General features: G+C 38.8%; 1 protein-coding gene across 1 annotated transcript in view; it reads left to right on the top strand.

Moving 5' to 3' along the window:
* Positions 1-14400, top strand: part of TRPC4 (transient receptor potential cation channel subfamily C member 4) — a 155082-nt gene that overhangs the window by 81168 nt on the left and 59514 nt on the right. The window contains exon 3 of the mRNA XM_075085783.1: positions 4913-5431. Coding sequence (XP_074941884.1) covers positions 4913-5431 — 519 coding nt within the window. The remainder of the gene's footprint in view (positions 1-4912; positions 5432-14400) is intronic.

Raw genomic sequence — 14400 nt, 5'->3', positions numbered from 1 at the left:
TACTTCAATTGATATAGTATGAAACCAAAGAAGAAAAGAACTCAACAAACCAGAATGTAAATCAGGAAATTGTATATGCATAGAAATAACTTGTATGCTGTGGGCCGTACTGAAATGTAGAGTTCAGCATTTTCAAGGTGTTTGGCTGATGACAGCTATAGAGTGATAGAGCTGAAGCAACTGACGAACTTGATGACACACGTTTATAATATTAATTTCCTTATATAATGTGGTACTGCATGAGATCATATACGTATTAATCTTATTATCTGTCATATATCCTTTTTTTCTTTGCTTTAGGTTTTTCCTCCAATCATGCTGTCATGATTGACATGACTCAAATTTATTCACCTAACTACTTGCAGCTGTTGCAGGATTTGCTCTCCTTTACAAGCAAAAGGCAAAATAATTGTAAATAAATAAACAAATGTAAGAACCAAGCAAGCTATCCATTTGCCCAAAGAAATAAGTTGCTTTATGTGATTTGTGTTCAAAAAACATGTAAATGTGGCACTTCAGGGAACGGTTTAGGAGGCATGGTAGTGTTGGGTTGATGAGTGGACTTGATGATCTTACAGGTTTTTGCCAACCTTAATGATTGTATGATTCTATTCTCTTCTATGATTCTGAGCTCTTGCACTTAAAAAGTAGGTAAATGAGCGCTTCAGTTTTCAGTCTCTCTGTTAAGATATTGCAGGAATGAGAGCCATTATGAGACATCTAGATGGAGACATGTATGGGGATCTGGAGTATTGGTTCCTCCTCTTCCAAACTGACTGTTAACTTTTTCTGTTTTGTGGATATCTAACAGATCATCAACAATCAATCTCTCTAGCTTGGTGTCATAGGGACAGAAAATGTCTTAGACCTAATTGGATTAATTTAGCCTATATTTCTCCTTCTGTCATAGCAAAGGGGCTTTTCTTCACATGGACTATACAGGGAACTTAAACACATATTGAAGAGAGCTGTTCCACTTGGTATATAAAAAAATTTTTAGATATCTAAGTCAGACTGACTCATTCCCACTTACAGTAAGTGCAGGGAGAATGATGCAACAAAAAATCTCATGTCCTTGAGTACTGAATTTTACAGGCTTTGAGCTATGCTTTCTTCTCTTTTTTGTTTTCTTTTTGCCTGCTCACCCCCATACAGATATGCATACAAATATGCAGTCACCAAACTGCTTTGCTCAGCCCTATAAATAGTGCTCAAGTAGAAAATTTTCAACAAAATGTAAGAAAGCAAAATCATTTGACCTTTCTAAGTTTAAGCAGCCTCACACTTGACATATTAACTCCAAAGTGTATAATATATTCACACCACTGCTAAGCCTTGGGGAGTCACAGTCAGCAACTGTAGGACCTAGTAGCTTTCCATCCTCCCAGGATTTAAGGAAGCTTCATAAGTTTTCTGTAAGTGTTCTGTCAAAGATTTAGATTGTGTGGCTAATACCACTGTGTGCTGATTATTTGTTTTGGCTTCTTTAAAGGGAGTTATTTTTTAGCAGTTTGAAAGTCAAATTCTTAATAAGTCTGGTGACTTCAGAGCAAGTACTCTGGGTCAACAGTTAAATGTTGAAATATTCTGAGTGCCATGAGAGCACTCAGAACTTCAAAAGATAAGTACTTCATTATGCTGCAGATGAGGGAATAATTTGACCTTATTGCTTTGGCATTCTGTATATCTTTGCTTTAAATGAGTAGGAAGTCTCAAAATAGGAGGTAAAGGGTCAGGGGTTAAACTCATGAGATAATAAAAGTTGCAGTCTTAGGGTTTGCCCTTTACGTTTAAATGTTTCTGTAAGTTAGGGCTGAAATATACAGAGTTCTATATCTGGGTAAAAACTGATGGTATGAATTCCAAAATGTGTACATTAGTCTTACAGCTGAGTTACCTCAGTATGAAAGGTTTTAATAAGATATGAGAAAAACAAGCAGCTTTTGACTTAATGGACCCCATATACAAGTCAGTCATAGTAATGCCATGTCATTTGAAGCTGTGTCTCTTAATTTTTCAGAGAAGATTGTGGTTAATGACATGTTAAGATAACCTTCAGTTCTGGCAGGGCTTGAAGCAAATATTAGTTTACTGCTGGCAGAAAGTACAAAGATAAGAACATGCTAAGTGACAGAGGAATGCTCTGAGCAGTTGGTGAGTTTGGAGTTACAGCTTTGTATCCCTGAATCTGCAGCCCGTGCAACTCTGTCCTCTGCTCCCTGGTACCCCGACCCAGGGCTGAGGGGGTTCTCACTAGTTGTGGTGGACATTGTCAGAGCACAACACATCCCTCCCTGTAAATGTTTTTCAGACCTAAGAGCCCAAAACCTCACTTCTACTAATGCAAAGTTTGAGCCTCTAGTGCCATTTTAGTCCCTTTCTAGTCTCAAAAGCATTCACCACCGTTGCAATTTGGAGAGCAGGAAAAGTATGTATGTGCACAGGTGCTCTCTTTTGTTTTTTTCTGTATAATATGTAAGTAAAAGAGAAGATAAATCTAAGACTACAATAACCAGTGAGGTTTGGGGTTGGAAATGAGTCTCATTTTCCCCAGTAACACCACAGGCAGGTGAGAAAACAGATGTGGATTTCAAGCCCTAGCCCACCTCAGTCCACAGTGGACAAGAATAATGAAGTGATCTGGGCATGGGGCCATCCCCGGGAGGGCTCTGCTCAGTGTTCAGGCTGGAGGTGACAGATGACCAGCAGTGCCCTGGAGGTTTCCAGTGTTGTGAGACCTGACAGCGCAGTGTGGACATAGCCAGAGAGTCCTCTGAGAAGACACATGCCCAGGTTGTGTTTCTTGTCCTGACTGCAGCTGAGATCTGGCACAGCACACAGACCTCCTGCTTGTTCTTTTATTCATGTATCTCCCCCAACCATACGTACCTTCAGCATATTCTCAGCTGAATTCCTTACCTACTGAGCAATTTTAAACCCATATTTCTCTGTATGCCTTTACACTGTACACTATTTTGTTTGTACCTCAGAATAAAGAAGAGGAAAGTAGAGGAGAACTTGCTCAGGAGCTGCTCGGCTCGCAACCTCTGGCTGTAAACGTCTTGCCTGTGGGGAGGACTGTGAGGATGTCTGCTTCCTCTGCATGGGGCCATGAGGGTGGGTGGGCTAGCTCAGGCATCCCACAGCCCTGCTCTAAAACAGACTCCATGCCAGCCTTTCCCAGTGCCAAGATGAGCGTGCCTGTTTGAGTGCATGGGAAGGGAGTAAAGGGATTTCTGCCCGTTGACCTTCTCAGATTCTGGCACAGCCTCTCGAGATCAGCAATATGCTATGGCCAGGCAGGGATTGTTTCCCTAGGGATGTGTGATTACAATCCCAAACGCCAGATGTCCAGTCTTGACTTCCCACCCCATTTTACATGAATAAGTGGCCACCTCCCAAAGTAATCCTCTCATTCAGCTAATTAGTGCTTCAGGCCCCTGTTCTACAGCCCACACACAGAGCAGCTCTTGTACATGGACTCAGTCCTACTGAACAAACATGAGCTGTTTTACATGCAGAACAGCTGAAAAATGTACAAAATACACAGTGTCTTCATTAGAAAGTGGGAGAAAAAAATCCATGATCTATGGATTTTATTTACGGATTTAGATCTCAGACTACCATTTTTTTCAGCTTAATGTCATTTTATTTTTCTTTTCCACTGAGTTTCTGCCTGATTCTGTGCATTTCATTTTTGCTCCACTTCTTTCCATCCCAGGGCTTTAAACGTAGCTTATTTCAACTCATCCTTACACTGTTCTCACATGCTTTACCTGTTTCCTATTGTCTTCTTAGCTATTTGTGTTTTTTCCACCTGGCAACAAGGTCATTCTCTTGTCATAAGACTTCTCTCAAAGTCCCATTTTTTCATCCCTCTAGTGGCCATCTATTTCCCTAGCCTTCAGATAACTTCCAGTAAAATGTTTTCCCATTTTCTTCCTCCTAAAAGAGTATCACTCAGCATTTCGCTGATGTGGATTGCGTTTGTACTTTGTTATTGAGCTATGGACCAAAGGCAATCCATAAGTAATGATGCCAATACCATTTTTTTATTGACATTGGCCAATTACCCTTATATGGCTTCATCATACTAGTCTAATGAGCTGTCTTGATCTGGGAAAGACTTTAGAGTCCAGTATTGTAAAATAATGAAACAAGCTTGAAATGAAAGACCTTACAGTGTTCTGATAAAATATAGAAACACAGCAGAAGTCTGAAAATAGATAAATACAGACCAGAAAAGGCTTTAAAAATGCTCTCTTGGGGCCCTTTTTCTACCAACTCTCAATTTTCCTGTAAAGAGAGTATGTTTGTTTGCACATGTGAATGTAGAACTGAGCCTTAAGACATTAAGCTCTTTGCACCAGGTGTCTTTGTTTCTCTACACAGTCATAATTCCAACCTTCTCTTTAAGAAAACATATATTTTCTTTCTCATTTACTTGCCCATTTTACTTATAACTCTAACTTGTCTGTGTCCTGCTTACTGCTTCCTTCAGAAAATCACAATTATTCCCCCATAATTCTTTCTTCCCTATAAAACTGGGCTTAACCAGGGATACATGAGAAAGCATTTCCATCTTGCTCACAGCTTCAAGGGACCCAACAGGAGCATTTGTGTCTGACTCTTCCTTGTTTATCTAATCATTTGCTCTAACGAATAGTTGCCCATGGGCTGTTTACATGCAAACAAGTTTTATGAAAAATCACACCCTGTTTATAGCAATTTATTAACTGGAAAAAGGCTATCTTAGCTAATTGAATTGTTATGTTTAAAGTATTTCCTTCAACTCTGACCAGAAGCAAAGATCCATCAGTAAGTGTACTACCTGGTGAACTATTCATAGCTTAATTTTCTATAGCTCTTGTTCAATGAAGAGGCCTGTAAAGGTCTTTGTCTCTTTTTACAGGTGCCACCAGTGCTTCTGGACAAGCAGTTTTCAGAATTTACACCGGATATCACACCCATTATTCTGGCTGCCCACACCAACAATTATGAAATCATAAAGCTCCTTGTGCAGAAAGGGGTCTCTGTGCCCAGGCCACATGAGGTTCGCTGTAACTGCGTCGAATGTGTCTCGAGTTCAGATGTGGACAGCCTCCGCCACTCTCGATCCAGACTCAATATCTACAAGGCTCTGGCAAGTCCATCTTTGATTGCTTTGTCCAGTGAGGATCCTTTCCTTACCGCTTTTCAACTAAGCTGGGAGCTGCAGGAACTGAGTAAAGTCGAAAATGAATTTAAGTCAGAGTATGAGGAACTGTCACGGCAATGCAAGCAATTTGCAAAAGATCTCCTGGATCAGACACGGAGTTCCAGGGAATTGGAAATTATTCTTAATTACAGAGATGATAATAGCTTGATAGAAGAACAAAGTGGTAATGATCTTGCAAGATTGAAACTGGCAATTAAGTACCGTCAGAAAGAGGTGAGTATGCTGGAGAATATTTAAGCATATTTAGTAATAGTAATGTGATAGATAATAGCCTGAAATATATCCTTTTAACTGAAACAAACTGCTGCTTATCTTTTTTTTTGTTCTACAGGGTCGCTTCTTTTTCATCTTTTTAATTTGGGTAGCTGTTATAGCTTGATAGTATCAGAATTTAAAATGTTCCGTTACAGCACAGATCCAAAGAAACTTTTTGTTCTTTTGCACCTGAATAGACATAGTCTCCAGTAGTTGTGCTCTGAAGAGCTCTTCAATAATAGGATGAGAAATATATACAGCATACGTCAAATTAGCTTTAATTGTGTCTGACAGAAAAAGGAGACTATGGGTTTATACACCTATAAAATAGTAAGGGTACCTCTATAGAGCAGTTTCTTCAAAAAAATGTTCAAAATCTTATAGCGTTTGATCAAATGTAGATCTAGAAATACCTTGTCACAAACTGAGAAAAGCTCTTAAAAGTGAACTGATTACACAGTGATTGGTGTAGTGGTCTGCAAGCCCCTGGTACCACCTCTATTATCATCTATGGAAATTAAGGAAGCACATTCATTCTCATAGCTGTCTGCATTGTTCATGGTCACCAGATTACCCCTGAAGTGGACCCCCTCCACAAAACCAAAAAGTTTATGCCAATTGGATTGGAGGTTCTCCACAGTGAAACGTTCTTATCTTCTGCATTTCCATTCATTTCGCACTTGCCGTAATACTGTGATCCTCATTCATGTACTGCCAAAAAGCATCTCAGTGGTATCAATTTTCAGTTCGAGGAGCCATGCCAGAGGGAACCTACTATGTATTACCAAGAAAGAAAATTCCCTGATAAAACCACCTATCTTTTTTCATTAACAACTAGTGAGGTTGTAAGAGATTTATAGTTTCAGGTTTACACTGTGGAATAACATCTGGCAGGACTGTGGATACTATCTGCTGAGTTAGGTGGTAGAACCAGAAAGTGTCTGCCAGCATGCATGTTTTGTGTTCTTACCCACAATTTTTTTAGTGTAGTACATGGGACAGAACACCTAAAGTACCATTTTTTTTTCCTGTTCATTTTGCACCACTGATGCTATTTGATTATAAGCAAAGACATATTGCTGATCCTTACGGTGCCTGTTTCTGACTCCTGTTTTTGACTGGGCTACAACTAGCAGCAAAGAGAGATTCCTTAAAGTCATGCAACCAGTCTGTACTGGGCACAAACATTTTATTGTCTAATTATCTACTGTATAATATTATTTCAACTAAGGAAGAGTTTGGGTTTATGAAGGCTGTCACTTACAAATTCATTGTGCTAGATTCTAAGCACACAATGAGCAATGAGAAATACCTTTCCATTTTCCTGAACCAAATAAAAATGATATCTGATTCAACTGCAGTTTCATTCAAGGATGTAGAAGGGAAATCCCTGATTCTGTATATGATTCACAAACAGAAGTTATTCTACCTGTAATAATAATTAAAATATGTCATTCTGAGTTTAAGTAATTTGCAAAACCCTGGTGTAACAATTCAGTTAAATAGCAGAGAATAGTAGCAGTCTATAATAATTAGTAGTCAGTCATCTTTGCCACTAATTGCAAAACGCATGTTCTGTCTCATATATATTGAGAGTTTTTAATAGAGAAATCACAGCAAAACTCCAGTGTCTTTTACTCTTCAATTAGATTTGTTTTAGCTTTGGTTCTGTTTAGGTGTTATGCATATATCTGCACATATATCAAAGAGTTCTTACTAAAATGCTTACTAATTTTTCCGTATATGTGAAGTAAAGAAGGGACGAGAGGGGAAGATTAATAGACTGAATCAATATCCTCTGGTTTCACAGTAAATTTAATTGGTGTGATTTAAATACTTATACTATTAATTTATATCTCTGTCTCATCTTGCTCCATGCTAACTGGGCCGTGTCATTTAAGCTATAGCTGTATAACCTCAGACATAGTAGCATGGCGAGATTATAATTATTGGCAGCATTGTCTCATTTTGCTTTGTGATTAGACATTCTGATATCAACACAGAGGAAATATGAATTTTTTAAGTATTCAGCTGTTAACCTTTTCTCTTTCACTTTTCAAATGAATAGACTAGCTCGGGTTTTTTGTGTGGTTTTTTTTTTCTTTTTTCTTTTCCGTTCTTAGTTTACGCTGATCATCTTTCACTTCCTCTGCAAGTACAAGATGATTAGAAAATTTGGAATACTTGATATTAGCAGGATGTAAAGTAGGTTAAATTCTGCACATTTCAGTTTGACACTCTAGATACATTCAATAAGCTTTTTTCTGCCTTCATCTTTTTTAAAAAATAAAGTAAATATAGAGTCATAACATCCATGCATGGTTATGCATCATGTTGAGGTGTAGAAAAAGATCAAGAAATAAGTTTTCTAAAAGATACATTCAGGAAGGACATTTTTCCTGATCCTGAATTAACTGTTTTAAAGGATTGATTTAAAACATACAACCATTTCTAAATTTTCATCTCTTTTCAGTACATTTCTACAGAGCTCAATAATCAATGTTTACCAAAAATTTGGCTGCTTAACTAATAGAACTCTCCCAAATGCCTCTAGTTGGTCTTGTAACAGTTCCTACTTCCCAGGGGCAGGCCCTGGCTTTCTGAGTTAGGACGTGCAGAGTCTCAGCTGCTAAAGAGGCAGAGAAAGAATGAAAGAGGGAGTGGGTTTTAACAATTTAACATCGTTAAAGACATTTAGATTTAACAAGAGTATAGGCTTTGTTAATAAGAATTTCAGGGAAAACATGAGGGCAGTCAACCATTGGAATAATCTCCCCAGGGAAGTGGTTGACTCAGCTGTGTTGGACACCTTCAAGAGTCAGCTGGACAGGGTGCTGGGCCATCTTGTCTAGACTGCACTCTTCCTAGAAAGGTTGGACTAGATGATCCCTGATGTCCCTTCCAACCTGGGATTCTGTGATTCTGTGATTTCAGGGAAATCAGCTTCAGACTAGCTTGCTCACTTGCAGGCAGACAAGTGAGACATGACTCCCCCACATAGGAAACACACATCATGGATCAAATGTTTTTAACATAAACCTGTATGTTCCCATAAAACACACACCAAAGATTACTGATATGAGCAATATCACTAAATTATTAATTGGTTAATTAAATCTTAAATACAGTAATATGATATTCACATTTCATAGATCATATCTTGTTTTCTAGGAAAATAGTGCTGCAGGATAAAAGTTGTTTGTAACTGACAATAAAAGCCCTCTGTTTGCTCCTGCTCAAAAGAGGACTCTTAAAAATGCAATCACCAGTTCTTCACAAGTTTTCTATGCAAAATACAGCCTCAGTGAAATGGAAATGTCTCACAATAATGCCACAAATTCAGTGAAATTTTCAGAGAAAACATGTCAGATAATTTCAAATCTGTCATTTCATGTTGATGTCTAAACACTTCATTTCAATAAAGTAAAGCATTTTGTTTGACTGCAGTTTCTTCTTACTTCATTCGGACTTTTAACATTTTTGACAATATAATGCTTATACCTAATATCATCTATATCATATTATACAAAGCAGTATAAATATGATAGAAAGCAAAAATTATTCCTTATCAAAATTGAATATCTCAACAATGCCTAGAGAAAATAATTTTAAAGTACTGAAATGAAAAGTTGCCATGTTCTTAGTTAATGTTTTTTTAATGTTTAAACTGCCATTCTGTTGGAATGTTGGCTTTTTATTCAGATATGGAATATAAAATACGACTGGAAATGCTGGAAATTTCTGTAGAGTTCCGCTGGCAACAGCACAGCTTAAGAGTCTAAGTCAAGCTTTATGACTGTCTCAGAGAGTAGAATTTACCTTTGGAACCACAGATTTATTTTCAGAAATTTTAGTAGCCATTAAAAATAATTTCTCATTAGAAGTCTTTCAGATGCAAAAGCCTGAATTATTGACTCTGCAAGCAGCAATGACTTTGGAAGCACAACATCTAAGAGTTATCCTGTGTTTAAAAAAGAACACACCTGAAAGATTAACAGAGACACAGCAGCCGTATGTTAGCAAGTCATTGTGTATGTGACTATTTGTCAAAAGACTGGAAAGGTGCAGTCAGAAGTCTCCATGTTGAAAAATAACAAAACCCCACAAAAAATAGACTCTAGTAATATTTGGACATTTTTAACACCAAAGGAAGATATGTTTAGTCTATGAATCCCATAACTGAGAGAAGTGATATATGCACGTTTGGGTCCATGTCTCCAAAAGACCCTTTTCTGCAGACTCTCAGCCATACTATTCAAAAAGTTTGATAAACATTTTTCCAGGCAAGAGCCAGGTACTCTAAAACAGGTCATATGTTTGCTCTGTAAATCCTGTAAAAGTCTCTGTGTTTATAGATAAAGACTCCACGGACTGTTAAGTAGCATAAATTATTTAAGTAGTTTATCTGCTACACATACTTCAAGTCTTACTCTAATTGTTTATCTATTACCTCAGAACTGAATGAAGTGTAGGTGTCCCTGTGGAAGCTGTACTTATTTCTGCTAGAAAAAAATGTTCTTTAATCACAGGGTGGGAGCACATCTGCTTAATACAGCATTTAATTGTGCCTACATTTTAAATGTGTGGTGAAGCAATACTCCTAAAATATGTGAGAAAATTCCTTATACAGTCAAAAGACAGAGGTATGCACAGAGGGAGATCCTGTCTGCTCAAGATAAGACATCTAAGTTAATTCCAGAGACATCTCCCTCTGCTCCCTTGGCTGGGTAAAGAAACAGTCCACTTCAGTTAGAAGAACTACTTCACTAGGCATTGAAAATGTAGATGCAAGTTAGACAACTTATTGCATCAACTGCAATTTCTACCCTGTGGTAACAGAGATTTCAGATTGTGAAGGCTCAGAGCCCAAATAGGCAGAAATGAATCCCAGCACTAACTTCTTAATGATGGCTCAGAAGGCATCAATAACCTTTGAATGCTGTATGTTGCAACCCTCTCATCACAGTTCTAGTTAAACTACTCATGAACTGACACCAATGTCTTTTTATTTTGAACACTTGCTAGAAGTAATTAACTCAAAGAGGAGACCTGCTGCTAATGAAGTACAGTAGAAATCTCTTACTTCAGTTCCTTTTCTGCATCTTCCCTAAAAGAAATGGTGCTGGGATGTCTGCCTTAAGCAGAAAAAAACAGTAGTGCATATCCCTAACCAGCAGTGCACAACCCTTCTGTTCAGATGTGACTGGCTTTTGATTTGAAGGAGTCACTACTAATGCACCTACAAGCTTGCCTACAAACCTGGGGTAGATTTAGCACCATGAGCTGATTTTTCTGCTTACAATAACAAAACGTGGCTTAACAAACTAAATTTTAGAGAAAAAAATCTTTAACAAGGTGAATAAATAAGGTACTGCATAGGATTTCATTTTGAATGTAAACCTATAACTACAGGACTTTACACTCCCCTTTCCTCCCTCCATATACTTGCTGGGGATCTGGCTGTTCTTCCTTCCACCCCTGCAAGAGCAGCTAACCCACAGCTCAAGTTAGTTAGTTTTGCTGGGTGGCGAGTCCCAGACTGAGCTGTGGTGGGGTTTGCATCTGCCAGCTGCCTGTGCTCCTCCTGTGGCTTCCATCAGTCATTCCTGACTGCTGCCACCCCTTCCCTTGTGCAGTTCCTCCTTTGAGATCCCCATACCTTCTGCCTTAGCTGTGCCAGCAGCCATGCTTCATTCCTCCCTGCAAGTCATTTTGGCAAAGCTCAAGTTCTTCAAATACTTTGTATTATTTCAGCTGAAGTAACTGCCCTTGTAGCCTGAAGAGCTTATACAGGCATCTAACTCTCAGAGGAGTATTTAACTACTTTCTGTTTTTGCTGGTTTTTAGCTGCCAGAACACCGTTAAGCAATACCTCCTCTCTCACATATCTTGTAGGAAGCTCTCACACAAAGCCTTCTGTCCTCCTGTCCAAGATCTAACCTTTCCATGTCTATGCTAGGTGCAATTGGCCTAAGATAGAGTGACCGCTTAACCAAGGCACATTTGAACACGCTGGCTGAAACTTCTTTATGCTGTTGCAGAGTGAATTTTTCCACTGCTTGGCAGGTCTCCCTTCATTAAGATAAACGTTTATTGAACAATAAAACAAGACAGCCAAAGCAAACTTGTTTTAAGCCTGTCTGCTGGTTCTTTTAATCTGCCTCCAGTTTGCTCCACCAGATGTCTACAGAGCATTCTTCTTTTCCCTCCTTACCCTTTGTTTTTGCTGTAGGCCTTAGCTATCAAGATTAAAATAGTAAAGGGTTTCTTCACTGATTCCCCCCATCAATATGTACATCCATTATCAAATAAAAGATTTATGATAAAAACAAACTCTTGTTACATGAACTCACTCTTGTGCCTCCAAAGAGATCAGATATTTTTCAAATTTCTGAGTAGAGAATAAAACTTTCTAAACTTCACAGCTCCAGGAGTTCAAGTAGAAAAATGAGGAGAGGTGTTGAGTATGGCACTGGTGTGACAAATAGGATCATATGTTTGTGAAAATTCATATAGCTCTCAAGCTGGACTGTTGGCCTTTGAACTTCTAGGGTATTTTTCGTATTGAAAATAAAATGTTCACATAAAACTATTAACAAGTCCTCCTTACAGAGACACTTGGCTTCCTTCTGCAAGTAGTAGGATGACATTCTTCCCCACTCCATTGCCTTTTCATCAGATCATCCTCAGGCCATCTTTTTTGGCATGGTCCAGCAATGTCTCCCATTCTGCTTTGACCCACTTCATTCTAGCCCAAGTCTTGATATTCTGATCCACGGTGGAGGTATCACAAGTAAGTGGAATTGCTAGCACTCTGATAATGCTCATTTGAACTTTGAGCTATCACAATCTATTATTTCATAGTTAGTCCAAATACTAGAATAGCTTTCAGTCAATAGTTTGGACTGAATGAGACAGCTGAGAAACTTAGGAACTCCCTTGGTGGTTATTTGGACACATAAAATATGCTGTGAGACTCTATTTTCTTTTGATACCTTCTCAAGAGCTTTCCCCTGTGGTACATTTAAACATCCTTTCTCCTTTTTATTGGCACGCTCTAGGAATCTCAAGATCCATATTTATTTCTTCATCATCCTTTGTCTCCTCTCTTTTCTAACACTCCCTCCCTTTTCTTACTGAATTGTGGGGGCAGTTGCCCATTGTCCATTCTCTATTGCCCTACCCACAGGGCCAATACTCTTACAAATATTCCTGGGCCCCATCCACTGCTGCTGCTTTTGACTCCCAAAATGGGAGGCTACAGATCCATGGCAGCAGGAGGCAGAAGGAGCTTGAGGCTTAGAGACAAATCATTTGATAGGCTGAAGATCAGGAGAACAATGTCTCATACATTTATGTTGAATCTTGTTTTCCCTAATTAAGTAACTTCATCTTGGGAGACAGAGCAGATCAAACAGGACTTCTAGGACCAAAACACTTTATAAAGACACATACGTCACAAAAGGAAACTTTTATTGTTTCCCAGGCTCAGTTACAGAAGTAATAGACAGAACAGTGGATTTTAGTCCTTCCTTTGCCACCAGCTTGCTCAATGATTTTGGAAAGATGATGGCAAGTTAGATTCAAAAATAAAGTATAGGTGTCTGCAGCTTCTGTCTACCTTTTTAAGTATGTAAAATCCCCAATCACTGAAAGATTTAGTGGAATAACCACTTGGGTCACTATCTGTGCCTGCTGGCTATTCATCCAGTCACTGAAATCCAGGTATATTGAGTTTCCTGGTGCCTTATTCATACCTCAGCCCCAAAAGGATTACCAAAGGAGTACATGAACTCCTTCCTCTGATTGAAGGGGTGCTTCCTTAGAGTGCCATAACTATGGAGACTGCCCCAGTTTATCCTGCCTTGGAATTGTCTCAGTCCTTTTTGATGAAGTCGACAAGCGTGCTTCAGCTCAGCTTGCAAGGTGGACTTTGGGGCACAGCTAGCCCCAAGTCTATATATAGCTTTAGCATCAGTTTCCATGTCAGTCCCACTGGGTGGATCTTTGGTCTCTTCGCTTTCCGTGAGAACCCAGTGCTTTGACCTATGTGCAGCAATGTGCCTTCAACCACTTACCACCCTCTATGATGTATTGGGATTATAGGATCTTCAGGATATGTTTTACCTATTGTTAGTGGGGTTTGAGCTGTGCCCGGCACAATCAGGCCTTAATTACAGATAGGGCCTGCTTCTGTAATTGTAACACCTTGAGAGCAGTAATTACGTTGTAAAGGTGACTGCAGCTCCTAGTGATGAAGGGTGAAGTAAATACAGCAGGAATCACTTTTGGTTTTTTGATTTCTTAAGGCTTGTATTTTACTTCTTTTGTGGATAATGCACTCATGACACTGGCAAAACAAATAATCTGATGGTTCATTTCTGCTTAATGAATGAAACCAATCCAACCTACCTCAGCAGAAAAAGGGTACAGCTAGAGCAGCCTATGGTACTGAGTGACTCAGCTTCTGCCTTTGTGGTATTTGATAAAGTTCCTTCTTAGACCTGCCACAGAACTGCTCTATTTCTTAAGCTTCCATGAAATTTTGAGGACCTTTTAAGGCTTGAATCTGCCTAAGAGAATGTCTTCTTGGGCCAAGAAAGGGGATTGTTCCTTGTTTGCTTCTGGGAATGCAGTATCATCCATTTCTTCACCTTAAAATAAAATCTTAACTTTCTTTTAAAACATAGCAACAGAGTAAAGATTATACCTTTTGGGAGCAAAACTCCAGAAGAAATTGCTGTTGTTAGTTACAGCTTCAGTTGTCTGGAAAACAACACATCAATATCGGCTAAGTACTGTTGTGGGGACAGAAGGAAGGATTGGGGAAAAAAAGTGCAGGCTTAGTTTTTACTGAAAGATCGTGAAAACCTTGCTAGCTTTGTTGCTTAAAGAAATCAATTATTTTTCATTAATATCACTAATGA

This window comes from Phalacrocorax aristotelis, chromosome 1 (genome assembly GCF_949628215.1).
Source record: "Phalacrocorax aristotelis chromosome 1, bGulAri2.1, whole genome shotgun sequence".
NCBI lineage: Eukaryota > Metazoa > Chordata > Aves > Suliformes > Phalacrocoracidae > Phalacrocorax > Phalacrocorax aristotelis.
This window is presented reverse-complemented; position numbering and strand designations above follow the sequence as displayed.